Here is a 26578-nt window from a genome sequence, read left to right as displayed (position 1 = left end):
TGTAGACATTGTGAAGCATGTTTTAACTGAGATTAAAATTGAATAATCAATACATTTCACAATTTGCTACCAGTCTTCTGCAGAGCTGAAGTTCTTCAGAACTGGCATTTTGAAAATGCTTTTGCTTCCATTTACATACATTTCAATTGTATTATTCTGTCTTGGTTTGGCATGGGTTTTCTACTAGTCTGAAAAGATAACTTTCATCAGAAAGGAATATCATTAAACTGTCTAATGAGAAATCCAAAGGTTTATGTCAAAGGCTTTATCAACAATTGTCACGTGGTTATGTTGTTGACTCATTGCTTACTACAGAAGGCACTGTTCAGTTTTCAGCAAATATCTAAACCGGCTCAATGTATGTAAATTAGTTGCAAGAAATACTTAGTCGATAAATAATCATGAATCATCATTACAAATGACATCCAAGATGAACATCCTTTACTTACACCAATTGGAGGAACCCTTTGCTTTGTTCAGTGCAAAATGGCAGATTGACTAAAATTAAGAGCAGTGTCTAAACGCAAAGAATTATTAATTATTATTATTATCATTTAGGTATATCTACATACCACATTTAAATGTATTTTAATTTACATCAATCAGCATTAGTGAGGAGCGAACATTGCTGAGTTCGCTTTGCTGTGAGTTCCCCAAAATCACTGAAATGTTTGTGTTATTCGCCAAACTTCGAGAACTGCATTAAAGTCAATGGGGAAGGACTAAGTGAAGTAGATTTGGCTGGATTCTAATGGTGGAGTCGTATTTAAAGTGTCCCTGAGGACAGCTATACTGAACTCATTTTTGTGGCCAAAAAGGTAACCTGAGCTGTGACAACCACTGCACCACTGTGCCTCCATGATATCAAAAAAGAAAGTATGCAGTCAGAGACATGCAATCATAGATTTCACCAAAACAAGGCAGAAATGCTGAAATTGTAGTCAAAAGTCAGAAAAAATATGTAGGTCTTTTTTTTTTTTTATAAAGGTGTGCCATGATTGAAGCCGCTGGCTCATTCTGGTTTTTCTTTTTTTTTTGAAGTTGCTCTGAAGATTGTCCAAACTGTTTGTGCTGATGCTCTGCACTTTTTATTCTGTCAGAAAGATAGAAATGTCTTCGTCCTTCGTCTGTCTTACCACTATGGGGAGCAGAGCATTCAGTTGCTCAGCTCCCCAGCTTTGGAACTCACTACCATCTGAGCTTAGAAATATTGAATCATTTTCACTTTTCAGATCTAAACTTAAAACTCATTTGTTTAAGACTGCTTTTTCTCTTTGATTACAATTGCTCTGTCTAATTTTAACTTTTATATTTTACTTTTGTTTATAATCTGTGTTTTGTCTATTGTTCGGTGTCCGGCGCCTACAAATAAATAAAATGTATTAATATTATTATTATTAAATAGTAATACATTTTGCATTATTATTATTATTATTATTATTTCATAGTCTCTCCCGGGCTTCTTCAAGGTTTGCTTTCATTCTCACCACGCCACGTGGCTAATTATTATGCATCCACAGGGCACATAACTCCTTCTCTAATGTTGATGTGGAACTTGAAGATCAACCTGCACATTTGGCTACAAGCACAGAAAACTCATCCCACAGAGTCTGTAATGTAGTGATCAGCATTATATTCCTGGGGGGCAGCCCCATCAATGTTGGCTGTTACAGTTCCAGAAGATGTTGCACTGGCCTCGCAAAGCATTATGGGGCACTGGTATTTAAAATAAGTAAAAATTGAACAAGGGCAAATGTGAATACAGCAAATTTGCTGCGAGTAACACTTTAACAGAATTTGCTGATCAACACTAATCAGCATGCAAATAGATGGATACTCTAGCAACATCTCTTATGCCATCAAGTATTATGTAAAGTCCCAAATTAGTTAAACATATTAAAAGTCTCAAGTTAATATCTGATTCATAGAAATAACCGGTTACACATAAGAAGTCTTTATCAGAGTACAAAATACAAAGTTAAATGTTATATATGGAATTCTCTTCTAATTTAAATGTACTGGAACAAATGTTTGGATATCCTAGTTAAACAGGAAGACAATTTAAAGTATATTTTCTCTTAAAAAAAGTTGCGCTACTTTTTGTGAATTGGTCTCTCTAGTTTTAAATTTCATCTCTAGTGTTTAGTAGCATACACAGTCTCTGAAGAGAATTCTTAGAAATATTTTTGGTTAATTTTTGGAATTATACCTTAAATAGAAATTCCAGTGTCTTTTTTTGTACATTTAATTCTTCTTGTGACTTCAATGGAAGTAAATAAATAAAATGTGCTTTGTATGCTCATTTAATGCAATATATAATGAATGAATGTACTTCAGTACTTACAATGCTTCCCACCATTTTAAACTTCATGCTCTCTGGTCAGATCTTTCTAATTTTATAACTTTATTTTTGGTAAAGCCTTAATTGAAATACTCAGTATTTCCAAATAAGTTTGGAAATTGTTCTCTCACAGGATGCATTGATGTGTCAAACTGCTTTAAAGGAATTGTGTCAAAATAGCATGTGTGCTAATAGTGAATGGTGAGAAGCATACAATTTTTTTTTCTTTTCTATAACATTTTCTTTGTAAAATAGAATGCAGTGAGCACCATGCAGAGTACATTTTGAATGATCATGCAACATTTGTATAAAAAAAAAAAAAAAGTAATGTTTTGTCTTGACTTGTGAATAAACATAATTAAAGTTATTGAACCATTTTTCACTTTTGATAGATAACTCATAAACAATCAGGCATTGTGAAATATGGTTCTGCAGTAGTATGACATTCATTGCTTCAACATATTAACCTGAAGATCTAATTTTCAAAAACTTGCTTCCTGATACAGCTGCTTGTCCTATTAATTGAAAGCCACATCTTCACACCATCACTTGTTGTGTTTTCTTTTTTTAATGATGACCTTTATACAAATTCAAGTGGTGCATTGCTGACTTAACAAGAACTGTCCGGCTTTTGAAAGATTTTTAGAAGGCAGTCTGCATCATTGTTTAATTCTGATTGCTAACCCTAACTTGTATTTTTGTTTGTTACTGACATTTTAACTTATTTACCCAGCATTATCATATTTAGTCTAGTGAAAAGAATTCAAATATCACTTGGAGTATCTACAATTATGCACAATAGGAACTTCTGAATTGAAATTTTATTTAAATGGCAGGTCAGAAAATATTCATAAAACTATGCAAGGTTAATTTTTATGCAACACAGATTAGCTCCAATATTAAAAGGTTTTGGTATGGTGCAGTTATTCATTCTGTAAAAGAATTCTATGTACTGTATAATGAAATATGCCCTCATTCTGGTAAGAGTAGTGCTAAAATGCACCATGAATGACACCAAATATGCTTTCAGCTGTGGCGTTGCCATGAAATATATAGAAAAACAAAAACTTTTGAGTTGTTAGAAAGGTAAAAAGGCCTACTCTGCCTACAGACAGAGTGTAATCCTGTTGTACTCTCAGAAGGCTGTTTTACTAGACTGCAAGAAAGGGGCAGCCACTTAACATCAAAATGTACTCCCTTCCTTAAATAGACAGTCTCCTTACATTTTTTTTTCCCCAATTGGTGTTTCTTTGAAAATGGCCAACTGCTGAAGTGTTGGCAGCCAATCAGCTAAAAGCTTTTTCCCCTTGCCAGTCACCTGCTGGCTGTAGCTCAGGCCAGGTATTTTCATTTTAATACCAAGTGCACATTCAGTTAAACAGAACAGAATTAATTGGGCTTCTTCACATGATGCCAATTGTAGGACTAAAGCCTTAATGTTATAATACTTGTTAGATTAAATTGGTTTAGTGGAAATCTCTACTGACAAGCCTCTTTGTCTGTCAATTCCTTATCACTGGCAGGACTGATACAATCAATCTTTCAGAAAATGTGCTGCATCCTCAAACAGCTGTTTGATTTTTATTTGAAAATAGTTCCTATCTTTAATAAATGTTTATGTATAATTTTATAATAGGACTTTGGGTAGCAAAATAAAATGATCGCAAAGCAAAAACAAGTGAAACTTGTCTAAGGTCAGTAACCTGATAAATTGAAATTGCCACTATATGCAAACATATATAATGTTGTATATAAGTAATAATTAACTGGTAAAGATGTTAAGTCTGCCTCTGAATAGTGGATACACATATATTATATGAATGGCATAGAAAGGATTTGTATATTAGTGTTCATAGGATAAGAGAGAGAGGTTAGGATAAGGTTGGAAAAATTAAGCGTGTTTGGTTTAATTATTGTGTCTCTTAAAAGGCCAGCCTAAAAAAATGATCACTTCTCATACTATATTTCCAACAAAATAAGAAACTAGTAAGAACTTCCAGTCAATTTAGGGCTGATAGGAACTTCTCTGGCATAAACTATGACAGGGTTCTCAAAGTCCGGTTCTGGAGGGCCTCAGTGGCTGCAGGTTTTCATTCTAACCCTTTTCTTAATTAGTGCACTATTTTTGCTGCTAATTAACTTCTTTTTGAATTATTTTTTGTTTCCTGAATTTCTTCATCATTCCTCGGAATTGCTTCATTTCTTACCTTAAGTGGCAACCAAACAGGAATGAAACGTGAAGCGAGTGAGCTAACAGAAGACCAACTAAGTCAGAGCCTCAAACTCCAGCCAGTTGCTTAATTAGGCTCAGGGTTTTGTTGTTAATCTGAAATTAGTGATTTTTCTCTTTTCCAAGAGCAGTGTTAAAGTGTTTTGTGGACCTGAGCAGATCAACATGCCCAAGACCTTCATCCTTCTTTGTTTTCAGATATTATATGATGGACACAGTTTGATGGTCATGTTTTGGCTCATTTTGTATCTCATTATTGTTTGGCAGCTAATTAAGGAAAAATTCAAAAGAAGTTGATTAGCAGCAAAAAAACAGGTCACTTATTAGGAAAAGGGTTAGAATGAAAACCTGCAGCCACTTCAGCCCTCCAGGAGCAGATTTTGAGAACCCCGAACTAAGGCATGACACACATTTGCAAAGTTTGCCTTGACAAACCAGCTTCAAAGAAATGAATTAGAATTCAGTTATTTTTGTGCATGTTTCTTAGCCACAAGGTGGAGCCACAATACAGTCCATATCCAATACATAATCTGGTATTAACAGGCAAGAAGTAGTTTTGTAGGTGTATTACCGATGTGAACCAGTTGTCCTTTTTTCCCTCAGCAGTATTAATTAGTTGCTTCCTTTTAATGGAAAAAAAAATTCCATCTATGTTTTTAAAAGGTGTATTTAATCAGCCTCTGTCAAATATGAGAGTATAATAGTAAGGGTTATTTGGTTGTTTTGGATGTTACAACATTTGATTTACTAGTGTATCTTTATTTAGTTAATGTATATTTAGATTTTTTTTAATAACTTGCAGCCAATTACTTGTATATATCTGCTGCCTTTTAAAATTTAATCCTGCATTCATTATTTTAGAATGTATTATGAACATATCTTTTATAACTTCTAATAAGTGAATATGCAAAATCCTGACATTTTTATATCATTCTACTCCTGTTATAGTTGTCACAAGTGTGCACCCATGAGAAAGTGACACTGTATAGCCTGGGCCAACCCCACAATTAAACAATATTGTATACTCTAGATACTTTGGAAAGCTTGGGGGGGATAATCCATTGTTTATCCACAAACATTTTGAAAATAAAACTTTTAAAAGGTTTGGGAACTGTAGGCAAAGGGGGTGCATTTATGTCTTATGACTTAACGGATGTATACTTTTTTTTTTTTTTTTTTTTTTTGGGTATGGGATTCGTTTCTATTGAAGAGTGGTCTAGACCTGAAGATGCAAGCAATTTGAATACCGAAACTAAGTAGTAATAAAAAGGAAACAGAACAACTCTCAAACCCCATATGTATAATGGAGTACAATAACACTACAAAGTCACACAGACCACACACACACACAACCACCCACCCATATCCCTATCCCAAAAGCAAACACCTCGCCCAATCTGACAGCAGACCCGTAATTGGTACCACAACACCAAACCATAACAAACTGACACACGTTTACTGTAGGGAAAGTTGTGCATTGCATAACTTTCTGGTTCGTTTCTTGACGTAATTAACTGTTTTGAAAGTTGGGAATATGTTTAGTTTTTTATTTACTTCATCATTGAGTCATTTCCCATGGTTTTGTTTTAGTATTTTGCAATAGTGAGTTCTTTTCAAAAATTGTACTGATAGTAGAATATAATAGAGTATAATTACAGTTGATAGATTTTTTTTTTGTAATAGCATTTACAGTGTAGTTTTAAAACTGAGTACAGAATAACTTTCATAGACAGCAAGTCCAACTCAAGTGATATAAAAAAGCAGCATTTTTTTAGAGTGTTAGTTGTTGGTTGTGAAGGGCCTATAGCTAATTTATTAAATATGACATTTTTGTTAGATGTACCCTATAGTGGAAGCCTCGCACTCAAATTGTCGGCTGCTTTGGACCATGATATATAGGAGATGATTGTGGTGTTTTGCCAGTAAATACAGTGTGAAAGAAATATTGAATCATTGTGGTCATGCATATAGCCACATTTCCTCTTCTGTTCATTTGTAGATAATTTAAGTTGCTTGCATATTTTACTTTTATAGTCATGAAGGTCATGTGACTTACATGGTATATTTTTAAGCAGCAGAAGTGAGCTGGTATGATAGTGGTATACACAAGCCACTGCTGCCACTTCTACTGGCAGCTTCAGACAGAAGTCTCTGCTGCATGTGTGATTCTGTAGGGATTTTGGTGTTTGCCCTCAGGAGTTGCTGTTGGCCAAATGATAAAAGAAAATATGCAAAATATACACTGTAAAACTCTAGGGGTTGCTGTCGCCCTGTTAACCTCAACAGACAGATTCTCTGGATACAGGTAAAAGTCCCAAGAAGTTTTTTAATTACTTTTCTTCCTAGAGACTGTGCCTTATGCACTGCAGCCACAATAGCACAGGTAAATAATCACAATTCGAGCACAAACACACTACAATTCTGTCCTCCACACCTCATAGCAAGCGTTGTTCACCTCCTCCTGACTCTGGCTCACTTGTTGGGTTTCCAGCAGTCCTTTAAATAGTCCTTGACCCGGGTCAAATGAAGAACTGGCTTTTTTCTTCAGCCCAGAAGTTCTTTGGGCTTCCATCCTCGTGACTATCTTGTACTTCTGGGCTATAGGGAAAGGATGATTCCCTAAGTCCTTCGACAGCTTCCCCTGGCAGGACCCGAACTCCCAAGTCCCAGGCACCGCTACACTCCAGGGGAGCTGCCATCCGGCATTTTTGGGGGAGGCAGTATCCAAAGTAGCTGCCCCACCCCATCTTTCCACCTCAGGGCGTCCCGGCCTGGGTTGTGCTGCCGGCCATCTATCACAGACGTAAAAGTAACCTCTCTCTCTCTCTCAATAAATTTTCAAATCTGTAATTGAAGTTTCTCTATTTTTAGATCGACACACTCAAAAATTTTGCTACCAACAAACTTCCTTGAAGAATAAGAGTGCCAAGTATACACAACATTGACTAACTAGGATTTTGGACTAGGATAACCAGGACTAATTGATTCATGCTGACAGATACGTGGTGAAGACAGCAAGTGCTTTTCACATTATATGCAAACATGCATAAAGATCCAGAAACCATGAGTCAAGTCGTGCTATCTCACATATTTGTAAGGTTTAAAAAGATGTTTTACTAATACAAGCTGCAGAGAGCTCTAAGTGTATGAGATTATAAAAAGAAGTAATAAGAGGTAACAAATTGCAGGTGACTTCCATATGGATACCAACAACAATTTTAGCTGCTGTTTTTTTCAATTTTACCTAAAACGAAGACTGTTTTTCAAAGACAAAGCTCTTGCGTAGATGTATCTAATGAAATAAACATGTTTGGAGAGAGAGAGAAATGATGACTTAAACACAGCTAAGCATAAAAGTACTAGGAAAATTAGACCTGCAGGCAAAGCAAAAAGGATCCAATGAGTTAAGTGTAATTTATGCACAAAATTAAATTGGGTAAATTGATAATCTGGATTTCTGGAACAAACTTTTATATGAATAAGGACTGTATTCCAACAGTTGGATGAGGAAGGGGCAAAATATATGTTCCAGATTGTATACACATTAAAAGAGGAGACACTACACAGAAGAGAATACGGGGCATAAAGGATGTATAATTCATGTTCCAGAAATCCAGTGGCTTTTCAGATTTGTCAGCTCAGTTGAAACTAACTCTGAGTGGTTGTTTTTTGAGAGTGTAATAGGTAAGGGTTATTTGCTTTTTCATAGCAAGACTAAATTACTTTGAAGAGCTACAAGTACAATCACCAGTACATCAAAGATACGTTTGCATGTAGAGCACAGCTGTCATTTTTAGTAAAAAAAAAAAAAAATTATCTTTCAAAGAAAGAAGGAAATCAATTCTGTAAAGGGGGCATGTATATTGACTGCACCAACACCAAAGAATCCAAAACCTCAATATTCCCATAGATGTTCACAGGAAAGCAAGAACACATGCCTCACACAATGGTTACAACATGGGCCTTACTAGCTTATCCAGGAAGTAGCCTTTACAATGCAGCCGCCTGGTCCTCTTAGCTGACCTTCATGACCCACTGTGGCCTGGAGGCTTCACAGTCCTGAGCACATTTGTGAACAATGGCACTCTTTTCATGAGGAATACTTTAGCATATTTATTTGAAGTAGGCAGCTGTCCATTTTCTTTTAAAGTTCTATATCTATCCTTCTATCTGTCTTGCTTTTCATTTTATTTTTTAAGGAAAGGCCCCACACTTTTGCAGCAAATCTTCACAAAACCAATAACATCTTAACTTGTTTGCAGTTATGTTTATATAATAATCTATATTCATTTAAAAAAGGGGAAAAATTACTTGTTTTTAAAATGTCATTAACATTTATAGTCATCAGAAGAGTGTACCAGTGAAGTGCTTTGGACGCTATTTTAATTTTTTCATGAACATGTTTTTTTAATATACACTTTAATATATTTAAATATGACTAATGAATAGTTTTCTCTACTTTCTCATTTGCAGATATGGTATCCGTCCTGAGCATGTCATTATCTATGGCCAAAGTATAGGAACTGTGCCCTCTGTGGATCTGGCTGCACAGTATGAGAGTGCTGCTGTTGTTCTTCATTCTCCATTAACCTCAGGAATGCGTGTTGCGTTTCCAGATACAAAAAAGACCTATTGCTTTGATGCGTTCCCAAAGTAGGTGTTTTTTACTTCGTCCTCCACAGACATTTCAATTAATGTAATAGTTAAGCTATTTGACCTCACTTTTTTTGGTTTTGTTTTTTGCCAAGTTTGCCTTTAGAGAAAAACTAAGCACCATCTTATCTGTCTATCTATCTATACTTGAAATTAAAAAAAAATATACATCATGCTAAAGGTTTTCATTAGCAACTGAGTGTTGTGCATGTTAGATTAATTGGTGTTTGTAAATTGGACCAGTGTGAGAATGGACTGCATAAGGTATGTAATAAGTGTCTTCTCAGATGCTTCACATAAAGCTGATATCACATTATGTGACTTCTAGTAATTGCGTATCTCTGCTTTGCTGACTGCAGTTGCTGATCGTAGAACCAGGCCGTGTCATTTAACACAATTGAAAAATTGAGGGCCATGTCACATTTGCCGAATGAGTGCTAACCTTCCAACACAGTTGTGCCCACCGCTTTTTTGTGACAGCCAAGAAGGGTGCTGCCTGACTCATCCAGTGATGTATGTAAGGTTAATGGGCACGGCCAGGTTTGCCCTTTTTCTTTTTTCCATTCTATTGTTGTACGTATGACACAATATATCAGGTGGACAAGCCCGTATTCTGGTTGCAACGTCCAATATCCCCATATTCCTTATTTCTTGCCAGTGAATTTTGTGAATTATACTTCTGGATGAGCTTTCATTGATTGTCGGCTCTCTTGTACACAAGCCTACCTCTATGACTAAAAACATTTGATTTTACCAGAGTGAGTCTCTGGGCATGCCACACTGCTTGACCGGCTTCACGGGAGCAAGCCACCAGCTGCCTCTGACTCACTAAGATTATGTAAATGAACGTTATGTCTGAAAATCACTGGAAAAGTTGTGCAATTTGACATGGCCTTAAGAAAGCTGAAAGGGTAAGGTGTGTATACTCACTAATCATAGAGCGAAAGTGGTGATGTGTTGCTTGCTGAATTGCACATGCAAGTACAAATTTCATTGTGCTCTGTATGTGTGACAATGACCCTGTAATAGCCTGGTGCCCAGTCTGGTATAGGCTCCGACTTGACATCTGTTCTGAACGAATAAACACTAGCACCCCATGATCTTGAATTGGATAAATGAGTTAGATGAATGTCTGAACATAACTTTTCATTTTGCCAGTTTTCTGTAATTACAAGTGTAAATGTTAATTTAACAAATTAAACGAATATTCCACCCAAGAATATTTTTTAAAGTTAGTTACCCTAGATAGTCTGTAGTTATGGCCAAGAAGAAATTTCACAAAGTTTCTGGTGCCATAATTGTCTATGGTGGCCAACGTTGGACAACAGCAAACAATATCAAAACATTCATGGAATTCTCACGTTCCTAGTGCTGCATCATGTCGAAATGTTCAGTCATATGCTAACAATGTCCCAAACACATTTTTACTAAAAATATTGTTAAATTACGTCTGGAGATCTAAAATGGAACCTGCTGAGATGCAAAAGCGAACATATGAATTGAAGACCTTCTTCCCATTGCTACATTAATATTCATAATGATTAACCACACCTGGACTACCTCAGAATTATTTAGTGCCAGTCTGTGTAACTGCACAGTTGAGTTGACCAGCTGCTTGTTGAAGATCTCAGATATGCACAAATCCAGGGCATATTCTCTTCCTTTATAATGTTTTCATTCTTTACCTTTTAATATTTAGTTGTACTTGTCTCCCAGTGCATGCTTTTTGTTATCACATGAAAAGTAATGTTAGCCAATGCACAAGTTGTTACTGGACTGAAGTGCAACCAATGAATGAGAAGGAGACGTGTGTCGTTGGGTCTTCAATTCAAATGCTGGGTGCATGAGTGCATTCCATTTTTGTTCCTGAGAGAGTTTTCCTGGAAGTGGCTTATTTAACAATGTTTTAGTGAAAATATCCAGTTGTATGCTCACAGTGGCACACATATACATGACTCAACATTAGGATTATGTAATACTAGTAACATGAGATTTTTGGATGACTAGTTTATCAGATTATTGCAGAATGGAGGTATAGGTAAACATTTTGTTCAGTTATCAATACAAACTATATGGGTAAGTAATGCATAAAAATATACTTCTGGGAGGAATGTTACTTAAAAACATGTCTCCAGTAAATTGATTAAGTTTGGGGAAACTGTTGAAGTAGAATAACTCGGCTATACAAAGAATTATAATGATGATTGAAGTAAATGTTATTTTATTTCTTTGGATGGATGGATTGATGATATTTTTCCATCCAATGTATGTGCAAGAAGGACTGATTGATTTCACATTCCTGCAAGCTGAATGTTTACTGTATTTTGCTGTTTTCACAAATGTTTTTTTCATTTATGTATTTCTTTTTAAACAGCATTGACAAAATATCTAAGATTACATCTCCAGTATTAATTATCCATGGAACTGAAGATGAAGTTATAGACTTTTCACATGGCCTTGCACTCTATGAACGATGCCAGAGACCAGTGGAGCCTCTGTGGGTAGAAGGAGCCGGCCATAATGACGTGGAGCTGTATGGACAGTATCTTGAGAGATTAAAACAGTTTGTCTCTCATGAATTAAAACATTTGTAAATGGACCATTGGCATTTCCATAACTTTGTGAATATAGCTTTTGTTTTTGTTTTGGTTTTTTTTGTTTATTTTTCTTTTCCCTAATTTCTAGATTGGCTAATAAAATGATAACTTTTCAAATTTGTTTTGCAGATCATGTTTGCTGCCTTCTAGAAATGTACAGGGTATGATTTGCAAATTTTAGCAATTATTTTTTGGAATATCATGCGGTTTCCCCTGTAACTAATATGTTTACTTAGTTATTTTTTCTCAATTTTTAATACTTCCAAATGTAAATGTCCATTATGTAGTAGTACTCCTATTTGAACTTGCTATAATAATATTAATTCAGAAAACTGCTGTGCAAGTGTTGCCAAATGTTCAGCAAATGAGAAATACATTTATATGGAAACCTTTTTTAAAACATCTCAAAAGCTGTAACTTTTTTAAGTTAATGTTTACATTTATAAATTTCATTAAGTAGTAAGTTTTGTTGTATTTCTTAAAACACTTGAGTGCTGGATTAATTAACTACTGGGCGTGGGATTTTTATTTCAAGCCTTGTTTTGTGCTTTTGCAACATACAAAGCATGGTTTGTTAGGAAATGCAAATGAAGACTGCTCAGATGTTTAAAATTCAATTGTGATTGTTCTTAGGTGTGGCTAATTTAAAAAGCCTTATTATGCAGTTTACCTTGTAGAGGTTAATGAGAAAATATCTCCCTTTTGAATTTGTAAATATTTAGTATTTGTACTTTATAATATTTTTATTTTGCATTCTTCCTGTGTATTATGCATACATAAGTGTACAGTTTGTTTTTTGTTTAAATTGGGTGAATAGCAAAAAATGTTAGTTTCTTAATCTGTGTAGAAAATTTTAATTTTTACGTTTGTGTGTGCGTGTGTACAGGTAGCCTTACTGAAGGTGCTTTGCATTTAAAAGAAAAAAACACTAATAAATAGAAATCTGAAAGATTATTTAAGTGATAAATTTATTCATTTTTAAACTCAATACAATGTCTAATGTGAATATGCGATCTATAACTTTTTTACATGGGGCTGTTCACATTATTATAAAGTTTAAAGTGCTCAACAAACCACCCATTAGTTAATGAGTATGAATATGAAATATGAATCAAGTCATGTCAGCTACAAACAAGAGGTGTCTGACTTAATTTAAATTAAAGGTTTTTTTTGGGATCACTATTATGCCAACTATACTGAGTAACTGAAAACTCTTTAGTATGATAGTTTCATAATACCTTTGAAAAAAGATCTAGAATTAAAAAAAATGAAAAGCATGTTGTCATCCTCATTTTCATTCCACTTTTCCTGGTGAAGATCATTATAGCAACATGATGAGCTATGCTGACCAGGCTATCCTTTCCCTAGCACCATAATTCAACTCCTCCTGAGTTCCAGATACATAGTTGAGGGAGACAGAGAACCATTCAGACTGTTCTGCGTATATCCCTCAGTCTTCTCCTAAGGGCTATGCCTAGTAAACCTCACACAGGAGTTGTCCAGAAACATCCTAACTTCAGTAGGCTCCACTTCCTATGAAGAAAGAAATGCTTCTCCTCAGAGGTCACTCCGTATTGTTGAGCTCCTAACCCTATCACAGAGTTTCAGCCTGGCAATCCTGTGCAGAAACTTCATCTAAAACCTTTTGTCCTTACAATAACTTTTGTTCAGTGAGAAGAGCTCACAAATCTAGGTTTGGATAGGGATGTAGATGTACAGGTAAACTGAAATCTCATGTCACCACTCCTGTCTGGTACAATGTGAGTAAAACTGCTTCCATTGTACCAGTTTTGCTAGTTATTCTCGCAATCTCTCAACCCTCACTTTTAATTGTAAACACAACCTCAAAGTACTTCAACACCACAGCAGCTGGTCGTTCCTCTCCTGGTGGGAACAGGCCACATTTTCCAGGAGTATCATGACCTCCGATTTGGCAGTGCCAATTTACATCCTTTCCACATCACACTCTGTTGTGACCCATTGCGTTGCACAATATAGATCTGAGACTGATGACACTATCTGCTTACCAGCAGAGATGCAACCATGAAATTCCCATACTTGACACTCTCGAAGCCTTGGCTGTGCCTTGCTCTCCTGTCCATGAAAATTATGAACAGGTATGAAGATTGAACAGAGACAGGTGGTTACATGGAATAAAAACCACCAGACTGTTATTAACACCTGCAGTGTATTTAAAGATAATCATCATTGAAATCTTGTTTAAAAGTACCAGAAAGTCAAAAATATCTTTTTTTTTTTTTAGTTATTTTAAAATGTTTGTTTGTTTGTTTGGTATAGACCAATTAAATCAAAGTAAGGTTTGTCTACAGGGTAATTAGGCATTTGAGTTGAGAGAATATTGCTTTAATGTTTGTCAGGAAAACACAGATCTTTAAAAGTAAAGAGATGTGGTTTCATGCCTTTAGCCCCTATCCTTGGTTGAGGCAATATATTTAAAGGATAACTTTAGTATTTTTTAATTTAGCAAAGGAAATTGTGTTCTTAAGTGTAGCATTGCTTAAAAACTTCAAGAGGATGACTATTAATTTTTTTTAAGTTTAAAATTGAGCCTACTGGGCATTGATCCAAATGTGAAAACAAAAGCCTTAAAATTATTTTTAACCCAAGAACATTCTTGAGTATTGATCCACACTTTGAGATTGCTTAACATGTAAGACCATGTATCAACAGTGTTTTTGGGGGAAGAAATAAAATACTTTTTGTGAGTTTTGGTTCATTACTTTCTTGTTTAGGGAAAGCATTATAATCGTCCAAAAATTCTATGTCAAGATTTTGATGAATCTCGCCGTTTTAGACCTCCATGATTTTCTCGTATAAGAAGTATAGGGAAAGTGTTGGAATCCTCCAAAAATTCTATTTCGAGAGTTTGATGAATCTCTATATTTTTAGACCTCCAAGAGTCCAAAAATACCATTTTTGAAATTGTGTGTGTGTGTGTGTGTGTGTGTATATATATATATATATATATATATATATATATATATATATATATATATATATATATATATATATATATATATATATATATATATATAAATATAAACACAATAACTTGAGTACGTTTTCACTTAGGTCAACCAAATTTTGCACACAAGTATTAGGTACAAAACGTAGATTTCTCTCAATATTTAGGCTATTTCCGTTAACCAGAAGTGGTACTTTACGTTTTATTCATGTAGCTGCAGAGTCCGATTTATTCAACTTTACTTTTATAATAATTGTTCAATATATTAATTGGATTTGATTTCTTGTTGATGGTTCTTTAATGTATATAATATAAAAATATAATCATTGTCTTGCAGTTTACTCCTCAAATATCCATCCCCATATCTGAGTATACAAGAAAGCCTAGGGGAGACCACCCCAATTTTTTTTTCCTTTACCTCATTTCCTGTCCCCAATGCAGAAATCTTTTCACCCACATGTTTTGTGAATGCTGGGCTTGTCATTGTTGTTCTTAGAGTGATTTGAGCGCTTAGAGTAAGACTTTTCTCAGGACTTAAACAAGTAAGCTGTCATTTTATACCAATGATTTGTCCTACAATGAAGAAGTAGTATAGCAATGTCCCGCTAAACAGCCTCTGATATGTGCATGGTTTACTTAATTATATACATGAGAACTCCACCCCAGATGGTCACTGTGAACAGGAACATATCCTTACCTCAGGAGAAACAGTGCCAAGAATCCTTTGTACCATTTATTACTTCTGATTTCCTTTTGCTGACCTAATACAACTCAGGAACATGGCAAGCTTGTTTTCTGAAATTAAAACCTTTGCCCCTCCAAAGTGGATATACTCTGTAAATTTTTAAGGCTTATGTTTTTACATTTGGACCATTGCCCTTTAGATCCCTTGCAAGAACAAGCACGGTATTTGTTTTTTTAAATTTTTATCGAATTTTATACACGTAAGTAGACCTTTTTCTGTGGCAAATTAATCCATTCTATGATAATGAAAAACTAGCTGAGTTGAAAATGCCAAACTTATCATTCAGCATCTTTACATAAGTTTGAATTTTTTTTTATACAAATTTTTCTTTACTTGCACTATTGTATCATTTAAAGAGTTCAAGGTCTGTACCAATAATTCAAGTGGAAGTTTATAGGACCTAAGGTAGCTGAAGTCCACATAGATGCAGACTAAACAGTTGCAAAAAGTTTCACCTTGAGTGAGTAAACTAAACTTAATTTGTTTTGTTAGCAAATAAGAAAACTTTCATCATCAAGCTACCCAGCTGGGAATTAGGTTCATTTTAATTTTGTGTGAAAGTTAAAACTATGGAGCTGCTACATGCCATCACATTCTGAAATCTGCTTATGGTGAGTTACTGGAGCCATTAGCAGCAGCTCTGCGCTCAAAGCAGAAACCAACCCTAGTCAGGATTGCAGCCATTGCAGGACTCGCTTGTATGAGGCTAATTTAGAACTGCTAGATAGCCCAACATTCACATCCACCGAGACAGAAACCCATATGTACATAATGCTGAACATTTTCGTATTTCTAAAATGTTTAACGACCAACTTGTATAACATGACAAACTTAAGTATAATTTTCAAAACTGGAAGCACCCATACATGTATTCTCAATTATCAGTTTTATTTGTAGTTAAGTGAATGGCCACTTGAGAAATTGTTTTGGAAATAACCCATGCTGATTACAAAAAAGCCCATTGACATGAAGCATGTGTAAGCATTCCAAGGTCAGGTATAGAAAAAGCAGCTAAAAGCAACTGAATTAATGGACATTATTTTCCATGTGTTTTTTTTTTTTTTTTTCATTATTTCTTTTAAAATAATTACCACCAGCATTACCTCATTCCACTTATCAAAAATTCTCTTACTTTACTTAAAGCAGAAGAAACCCTGACAGCTTTATAAAAGTATCTGATAAGGTATTGGGACAATTTTAGCTGCTAGAAAACCAAACACATTTAATGGACTTGAATGGCATTTTCTTGTTGGCTAGATTTCTCATCTTCTTGTAAAGGAGGCTTGTGTGTATTTTTAGTGCTGTTTTCCTACAGAACATTTTGAGTAAAAAGGAAAAAGTTGAATATCTTAGGTTTAGTTTTGTGACACTCTTCTGTCCTTAATGCCATGCTGAGATGTTGTGCAATACTCTCAAATAAGCAGCATTTGTGCTGCCCCAACACTCTGTGTTGTATAAGACACTTGAGATGAGACATGCTAAAAATAAATTGCCATTTAAGGAATGTTTAAAAAGGTGAAAATTGACAAAAAGGTCACTATTGGATTTACATCCCAAATGGCAATCTAGCAAATGAAAGATGTTATTTAAAAAATGTAGCAGAATGTAACCTTTAAGACGATGGGGCAGCCTTCTTAAAGATTAAACTGGATTCAGTGTTCTCTCTGCAGGCATGGATTTTAATATCACTTAATATATCTGGGAGCATTTATACAGGATACCTCACAAAAGATGTAAGGCACAATCTTGCATGTATTTAAGATTATTTAGTTACTGGAATCTATTTCAACAGTTCAGGTAAAATGCCACTTAAAATGATATTAATTAGCATGTACAATATTAAAAATCTGTGCATTGTATTTGTAAAAAAAAAAAATAAAAATAAAAATTACCCTAACAAATAAAATGTATTCTACAAATGCATGTTCATTCTTTTGTTGTTGTGTATGAGAATTGCCTTAATTTAGAGGCAAGAAGAAAATGGGATGCTCCTGTACATAGTGTATATGCATAAGGACTCCTCTGTTATTTCTTTGAGGATATATTGCTCATCGTCTCAAGAGGAATCATGGAAGGTCAAATGGAAGCAGGACAGCACTGGGCTTGAGCTTAGAGTATTTCTCCCTGTCATTTAATCTTATAAGTTCTAATTTTAAGAAAAAATGAAAGAATTAAAAGAACCACAGATTAGTACTTTGTTCTGTGAATTTGTTTGTGAAATCTTTACGAATGTTTTGTTATAAAATTGTAGGGTATCACTTTGGATTAGGTGTCCCTAATATGCTGCACTTACCATGTAATTACTTGTATAATTACAGAGTAACTAGGTGTTATTACCTTGTATTTACTGTGTAACACTATAATTAAGTTCTCGATTGTAATTGTTTTTCCACAATTTTTATAAGTATGTATGTACAGTATATAAATTGTGGAATAACAATTACAATTGATTGCTTAACCACAGCATTACATTGTGTTACATGGTAAATACACGGCTAATGATTAAGTATAAGCAAAACATGAACTCACCACTCCGAAAAGCACTCACAATGATTGGTGGAGGGCAGTTCCTGGTGGCCCCGCCTCTTGGGGGATCACCCACAAAACATGTGGAACATAACAAAGAGAGCTTATATACAGAGAATGAATCAGAAATGAACCACATGGACATAAAACACAAATTTGAAACCCTCGCAGTTAAGATGAGCTGACACTCAGGTTTGCAATGACAACAGATCTTAAATTTAACAATCCATTTAAAAAAGTACAGTGCCAAGCTAGATGAAAGATTGTATCTAATCTTAACATTAATAAGTGCCATGCACTCACTGTCCAAGCAGCAAGTTCTCTTCTCTCTTACATGGAAGAACAACCATTTAACTGGTGTTGCCAGTGACAGGTACTGTTTTAATTTCTTCTTGATCCTGAAATGGGTGGCACTGTGATGCAGTGGGTAGCACTGCTGCCTCGCAGTTAGGAGACCTGGGTTCACTTCCCGGGTCCTCCCTGCGTGGAGTTTGCATGTTCTCCCCGTGTCTGCATGGGTTTCGTCCGGGTACTCCGGTTTCCTCCCACAGTCCAAAGACATGCAGGTTAGGTGCATTGGTGCTCCTAAATTGTCCCTCGTGTGTGTGCGCCCAGCGGTGGGCTGGCGCCCTGCCTGGGGTTTGTTTCCTGCCTTGCGGCCTGTGTTGGCTGGGATTGACTCCAGCAGACTCCCTTGACCCTGTAGTTAGGATATAGTGGGTTGGAGGATGGATGGATGGATGACCCTGAAATTGAAGTGTCTGGCACAAATGCAGAAGCTTTTATCAATTATGCAGTGGGATTCTAAACTGTCTACAACAGTGGTTTCAAACTCCGGTACAGGTTTCCATTCTAACCCTTTTCTTAATTGGTGACCTGTTGCTAATTAATTCCTTTTCCTTTCATTTTAATTGACTTGTTTTTTAAGATTTGATAACCTGAATTTCTTCATCGTTCCTCCGAATCGCTTCATTTCTTTCCATAAATGGTCCCCAAACAGAAATGAAATGTGAAGTGAGTGAGCCAACAGAAGACCAACTAAGTCGAGGCCTCAAACTCCAACCAATTTCACTCCGGCCAGTTGCTTAATTAGGCTCTGATTCTTGTTAATTAAACCCGTTCTTTAATTCCATGGATTGTTGCTGCTCTCATTGTGCAATGGCCTACATTTCCAAAAATATAGATTTGTCTCTTTTCTAAGAGCACTGTTAAAATATTTTGTGGACCTGAACAGATCAGCATTCCTTCATCTTTCTTTATTTTCAGATATTGTATGATGGGCACAGTTTGCTGATCATGTTTTGGCTCATTTTGCATCTCATTATTGTTTGAATTCTAATTAAGGAAAAAGAAACAATTGAGGGGTCTGTGTTTTCAAGAACAAGTCAATTAAAATTAATTCCAAAGAAGTTAATTAGCAAAAACAAGTCACTAATTAAGAAATGAGTTAGAGTGAAAACTTTGTGGCCCTCCAGGACCGGAGTCTGAAACCACTGGTCTGCTTTGAATATGTTTAATTTTTGTTGGGTTTCTGGGAAGTGACTCTCTCCAAGGTAACTATCAAGTTCAAAATATGTTACGATTGTTTACATTATTTTTTTTACAAAAGGTGCACAGGCAGTTTAAGTGATCATTTCTGGGTCACAAGAGTCCATCAAAAATGGGAAATGAAGCGACAGGTTTGGAGTTTTAATTCTAGTGCCTTAGCCACTATACTACATTGTCAGAATTTTCCAGTATCCTACCCAGGATGCCTTAATATTTGCTGTATTTCTTAATTTAGAGTAGTTAAGTGAACATGAAATGGTAATTTAGAGTGGAAGATAATGCTTAAGTGTTAATGCTGATTTGGCAATATTGGAAGTCGAGTCCTCGGAGTAAAAAAGTGACATTTGGCCTCCAAACAGAAATTACAGGCAAACCCTTGATGATGTAAAAATACAAACACATTGGACAGAATAAAGTATATTTTTCTTGCCAAATTTTAGGCCTTAACGTTTTAACAGTTTAATTATGACAGGAAAAAATAATAAATATATTAAACACTAAAGAAGCAAAAGGGGAGCAATACATGTCACCTTTAAAATAAATAGCAGATCTAACAAAACAAGAGAAAATTTGGATTCATGGACAAACTTTAAGACAGAGTTCCGCAAAGTATCCAGTTTAGCCGTGACTAATGCCACTTTTTAACTAAGGCAGATATCACATTGCACGACTTCTAGTCAGATTTGTCAACTTTGCCAGACTGTGTTAATCGAAATTACTGAAAATTGCTGCCCATGTCACATTTAGTGATTGATCGCCTGTTTTTCTAGCAACTAATACTGTGCTGCCTGATGGCGCCAGCACTGACCGAAAGGTTAACAGCTACAGCAAGTTCAGTCACAATCTCAGCCTTTTTGATCTTTTTCCTATTCTGTCGTGGTATGTAAAACACAAGACATCAGATAGACAAGCTTCTTTTCTGTTTGTGAGGTCCAAAACACCCACGTTCCTTTTTAGTCATTGCTGAATTTTATGCATTGTACTTAATGGACTAGCATCCTGAGCAGGGCTGTTAGGAGACCTCCCATAACACCGAATTGGCCTAATATGTTTTGAGAATGTTATGTTATTTTTGCTATGATTGTTGCCAATTGACGCTGTTTGTCACAAGTGTGTATTTAAACTGCATGCTGGTCAGGAGCATCCAGGAAATCTACCCACTGTTCAATGTCTGCAAGAGCACCCACTTATCCAATCAGAAGTTCACTTATTCTTAGTCTGCTTTTTTACCATAATCATCATACTCTTTTTTATTGTCATGGCCAAATGATTTACCGTTGTCAAGTTGGAGCCATTAAAATACTGGAAATTGAAAGACATAATGAGTTAATCATGTCTGTACCTGACTCTAGCAATTCTGCCAGCCCTCACTCAGGAGGAGAGAAAAGGCCAAAACAAACAAATTGAGACAAACACAAAGACTGAACAACAGCATTTATTTTTATAGCACATTTTCGTGCAGGGAATAGAGCTCAAAGTACTCTATAAGATATCAAAGTAAAAAGTTTCAAGAAAAGAAAAGCAAATTGAAAGTAGATAACAATATGAATGAATAAATGGTACACCAAAATCAGTAAGAATAAATTAAACTCACTTACGTAACACAGATAGACTTGTGTATATCTCCATATTAGAAAGTGACATAGCAGCATTAGAGAAAGTTCAGAGAAGAACAACTAGGCTGATTCCAGGACTGAGAGGTATGAGCTATGAGAAGGAATTGAAGGAATCATACCTTTTCAGTTCTGAGCAAACAGAAATTAAGAAGAGATATGACTGAAGTGATTAAAGTTATGAAAAGAAATTACAAATTTTTTTGAAGGAAATTACAACGTAGATTTCAGTCATTACTTAAATTCAGCAATAAGAACATGGAGACATGGTTGGAAACTGAAGAACATATTTCACACAAATGTGATAAAGTTTTTCTTTTTGCAAATAACCATAGACATGTGGAATAAATTGTAGTGTGGTGGAGAGTAGAACTTGTTGGTTCGAATTCTCTGTTCTGGTCATAATTTATCTAATGTTTTAGCGCTCTAACACAAGTCCTAGATAAACTAGAGTTCTTAATTATAGATGTGTCTTCAAGTCTCTAATGATAAGTCTGATGAAATGGTCAGGTGGCCAAGGAAGACAAGGAGGACAGAAAAATAAAAACAGCTGGTGAGATGCTGGAGAAAAAAAAAACAAAACCTCCAGGGGTTCCAAGGTCAAAAGCCCCCACGGGGCATTCTACTTAACCTAAATGTACTTAGGTCATTTCTAATTGTTTTTTTAAAACTTCATCCTAAAAGATATAATGCAGTGAGCCTCATTAAACAGCTAGAGTGCTTGCTTTCATTCAAACATTACAGGCAGCTGCACAGTACTTTGGTGGTGGTGGAGCTTACAGAAAAGAGAGCAGAGAAAAGTAGAAATTAAAAATTATTGCAAATAAATGCAACATATATTTATATTCAAATATAATCTATTAGAAATACAATTAACATTCTGCAATGGAAGATCCAAATTTAAAAAAGTGAGTTTTAGAGTTTTTTTTTTAAATATTCCATGGGGTTAGCCTAGCATATTCTCTCGGTAAAGTATTCCAAATTTTTGGTGCATAACGGCAAAAAGCTACTTCACCACTCCTTATCTTGGAATGATAAACAAACCATTAATCGAAGATTTAACTTTACGACTGGGAATATAAGAGGCAAGATTATTTACAGCATTATATAACAATAGTAATATTTAAAGAACACAGGTAACCAATGTAACATTGCCAAAACCGGTGAGGTGCGCTTAAATTTTCTTTTCCTGCTTACGATTCTTGCTGCTGAATTTTGATTTAATTGCAACCAATTGATGTCTTTCTTATGTAATCCTATTAGGAGTGCATTACAGTAATCTAGTTAATTAAAAACAAAAGTGTGAATTCACTTCTCAGCATACTTTCTCAGCATCTTGCAATGTTATATAGAGGTATATGCTTTGTAATGTTCTTTAAATGAAAAAATGCAGTCCTAGTAATCTGTGTGATTTGATGTTTAGGTCAGAGGCCATGATTAAACTTAAATACGTCTGCTTTGACTTTTAATGCTAAAGGATAAAATTTATTTCTAACACCCTCACTATTTCAATATTTGCCAACAACAAAGATTTCTGTTTTTCCTTATTAAGCTTAAGAATATTACTATACATATAAGATAGACAATCGATCAGAGAGCCCAGAGCTTCAGTGTCATCAGGTGCTATAGATAAGTAAAGCTGTGTGTCATCTACAGTGGTGTGAAAAACTATTTGCCCCCTTCCTGATTTCTTATTCTTTTGCATGTTTGTCACACAAAATGTTTCTGATCATAAAACACATTTAACCATTAGTCAAATATAACACAAGTAAACACAAAATGCAGTTTTTAAATGATGGTGTTTATTATTTAGGGAGAAAAAAAATCCAAACCTACATGGCCCTGTGTGAAAAAGTAATTGCCCCCTTGTTAAAAAATAACCTAACTGTGGTGTATCACACCCGAGTTCAATTTCCGTAGCCACCCCCAGGCCTGATTACTGCCACACCTGTTTCAATCAAGAAATCACTTAAATAGGAGCTGCCTGACACAGAGAAGTAGACCAAAAGCACCTCAAAAGCTAGACATCATGCCAAGATCCAAAGAAATTCAGGAACAAATGAGAACAGAAGTAATTGAGATCTATCAGTCTGGTAAAGGTTATAAAGCCATTTCTAAAGCTTTGGGACTCCAGCGAACCACAGTGAGAGCCATTATCCACAAATGGCAAAAACATGGAACAGTGGTGAACCTTCCCAGGAGTGGCCGGCCGACCAAAATTACCCCAAGAGCGCAGAGACGACTCATCCGAGAGGTCACAAAAGACCCCAGGACAACGTCTAAAGAACTGCAGGCCTCACTTGCCTCAATTAAGGTCAGTGTTCACGACTCCACGATAAGAAAGAGACTGGGCAAAAAACGGCCTGCATGGCAGATTTCCAAGACGCAAACCACTGTTAAGCAAAAAGAACATTAGGGCTCGTCTCAATTTTGCTAAGAAACATCTCAATGATTGCCAAGACTTTTGGGAAAATACCTTGTGGACTGATGAGTCAAAAGTTGAACTTTTTGGAAGGCAAATGTCCCGTTACATCTGACGTAAAAGGAACACAGCATTTCAGAAAAAGAACATCATACCAACAGTAAAATATGGTGGTGGTAGTGTGATGGTCTGGGGTTGTTTTGCTGCTTCAGGACCTGGAAGGCTTGCTGTGATAGATGGAACCATGAATTCTACTGTCTACCAAAAAATCCTGAAGGAGAATGTCCGGCCATCTGTTCGTCAACTCAAGCTGAAGCGATCTTGGGTGCTGCAACAGGACAATGACCCAAAACACACCAGCAAATCCACCTCTGAATGGCTGAAGAAAAACAAAATGAAGACTTTGGAGTGGCCTAGTCAAAGTCCTGACCTGAATCCAATTGAGATGCTATGGCATGACCTTAAAAAGGCGGTTCATGCTAGAAAACCCTCAAATAAAGCTGAATTACAACAATTTTGCAAAGATGAGTGGGCCAAAATTCCTCCAGAGCGCTGTAAAAGACTCATTGCAAGTTATCGTAAACGCTTGATTGCAGTTATTGCTGCTAAGGGTGGCCGAACCAGTTATTAGGTTCAGGGGGCAATTACTTTTTCACACAGGGCCATGTAGGTCTGGATTTTTTTTTCTCCCTAAATAATAAAAACCACCATTTACAAACTGCATTTTGTGTTTACTTGTGTTATATTTGACTAATGGTTAAATGTGTTTGATGATCAGAAACATTTTGTGTGACAAATATGCAAAAGAATAAGAAATCAGGAAGGGGGCAAATAGTTTTTCACACCACTGTATATATTTGTGGTGGTTCACAGTGAAATCAGCATATTACTCGGTTAAACAATAACTACAAACAATAATACCTAGAAGTTCAACATGTAGCTTCAGAAGCCATTAAAAATATATAGCCTAGCAGAATGTTAGGCTATATAGCACGATGTGTAGAGTAGAGAGGGGGCTATGGTGAAGCTTTATAACACACGGGTGAGGCTTGATCTGGAGTATTGTGTGTAGCTTTGGTCTCCAGGCTACAAAAAGGACATAGCAGCACCAGAAAAAGTCCAGAGAAGAGCAACCAGGTGGATACCAGGATTACAGGGGATGAATTATGAAGAAAGATTAAAAGAACTGAACCTTTTCAGTTTATGTGAAAATATTAAGAGGTGATGTGATTGAAGTGTTTAAAATTTTGAAGGGAATTAGTACAGTGAATTGAGACTGTTATTTTAAAATGAGTTCATCAAGAACACGGGGACACAGCTGGAAACTTGTTAAGGGTAAGTTTCACACAAACATTAGGAAGGTTTTTATTTACACAGAGAACCATAGAAATATGGAATAAGCTACCAAGTAGTGTGGTAGACAGTAAGACTTTCAAAATTACATTTGATGTTTTTTAGAAGAAATAAGGTGGATAGGACTGGCGAGCTTTGTTGGGCTGAATGGCCTGTTCTCGTCTAGATCGTTCTCATGTTCTAATGGAGCCAACAACCATTCCTGCTGTCAGCTTTAAGTAGCTTTTAGAGTGTAGTAATCTATTCTCACAGGATGGCTCATTTTATTTTTTTAGTATAGCACTACTCATCATCCCCCCAGATTTTCTTGTATACTCAGATATGGGGATGGATATTTGAGGAGTAAACTGCAAGACAATTATTGTAGTTTTATATTATGTATATTAAAGAACCATCAACAACAAATGAAATCAAAATAATAATATATAGAACAATTATTATAAAAGTAAAGTTGAATAAATCAGACTCTGCAGCTGCATGAATAAAAAAGTACCACTTCTGGTTAGAGGAAATAGCTCAAAAGTTGATAGAAATCTATGTTTTGTACCTAATACTTGTATGCAAAATTTGGTTGACCTAAACAAAAGCGTACTCAGGTTATCATGTTACATATACACACACACACACACACACAGACACACACATAATTCCAAAAATGGTATTTTCGTACTCAGGGAAGTCTAAAACGTCGACATTCATTAAAATTTCAAAATTGAATTTTTGGACGATTACATTGCTTTCCCTATACTTCATATATGAGAAAGTATAAAAGAAAAACAAATAGATTAAAAACAGTGATCTATGCAGTCAACCCCACCACTCTGTTCCTGCCTCATATTGCACTTGCATTTTCCCAACATTTTGTGTTACAAGATTTAACCTTATCACCAACAGCTTCTCTGTTCCTTGACAAAATGATTTTGTTACGGTCAACCCTAAAATAACACTGCTGTACCTTTATTAGAGCTCTGCATTTTGACACTACTCACTGAGAGTAATTACCACAAAGTACATGGGGATGTGAAATATGCTGCCTTTACAGGGATTAACAAAGAAACATCCATTTTTAGGACCTGCTTTGTCCAATTCAATGTAATGGAGGTCAGAGCCAGTAAAAATACACAGAAAGTTTGACAAAAGAGGGTAATTTAAGCTATATCCTAAACAATGCCTTATTAGGTCTTTCTCATAACTCTTTTTACGATTATTAGTATATGGGTGCTACTTCCTCAAAGGAAGCCTTTCTTCTGCAACACTAGACCAATGTGTCTTATTAAAGTCTGTTATAAAAGTGGCTTAGTGAAGTGTACCCAACAAATCGTGAGAACCCCTATGACAAGAGGACAACAGCCACTTACAGGGCAAAGGGCACAGTAAACAAATCATTAAGTTGATGCTTGGGTGAGTTGACCACTTGAATATGTGTCAAGAAAGGAGCTTCCACTCCCCCTCTTTCCCAGGAAAGCAAAGTCAGCAGTGTCAAATCAACCTTATTTCTATGTCATCCCACTGGGATCATAAAAACACTTGTAAGTGCTGAATTATTTCCAGCAGAGCTGATTTG

At 35.6% G+C, this 26578-nt stretch overlaps 1 protein-coding gene and 1 long non-coding RNA gene across 3 annotated transcripts in view; one reads left to right on the top strand and one right to left on the bottom strand.

Annotated features, from left to right (window-relative positions):
* Window positions 1-12775, top strand: part of abhd17b (abhydrolase domain containing 17B, depalmitoylase) — a 45530-nt gene extending 32755 nt beyond the window's left edge. For both annotated transcript variants that reach the window (XM_028802339.2, XM_028802340.2), the window contains exons 3-4: window positions 9045-9224; window positions 11599-12775. In XM_028802339.2, coding sequence (XP_028658172.1) covers window positions 9045-9224; window positions 11599-11818 — 400 coding nt within the window. In that variant the 3' untranslated portion in view covers window positions 11819-12775. The remainder of the gene's footprint in view (window positions 1-9044; window positions 9225-11598) is intronic.
* The window catches only part of LOC127527961 (uncharacterized), a 29179-nt gene extending 4834 nt beyond the window's left edge, over window positions 1-24345 (bottom strand). The window contains exon 1 of the long non-coding RNA XR_007935154.1: window positions 23141-24345. This is a non-coding gene — a long non-coding RNA (uncharacterized LOC127527961). The remainder of the gene's footprint in view (window positions 1-23140) is intronic.
* Between the last annotated feature and the right edge of the window lie 2233 nt (window positions 24346-26578).

The sequence above is a fragment of the Erpetoichthys calabaricus genome, chromosome 5 (genome assembly GCF_900747795.2).
Source record: "Erpetoichthys calabaricus chromosome 5, fErpCal1.3, whole genome shotgun sequence".
NCBI lineage: Eukaryota > Metazoa > Chordata > Cladistia > Polypteriformes > Polypteridae > Erpetoichthys > Erpetoichthys calabaricus.
Note: the sequence above shows the minus strand (reverse complement) of the source record. Positions and strands in the feature narration are given on the sequence as shown.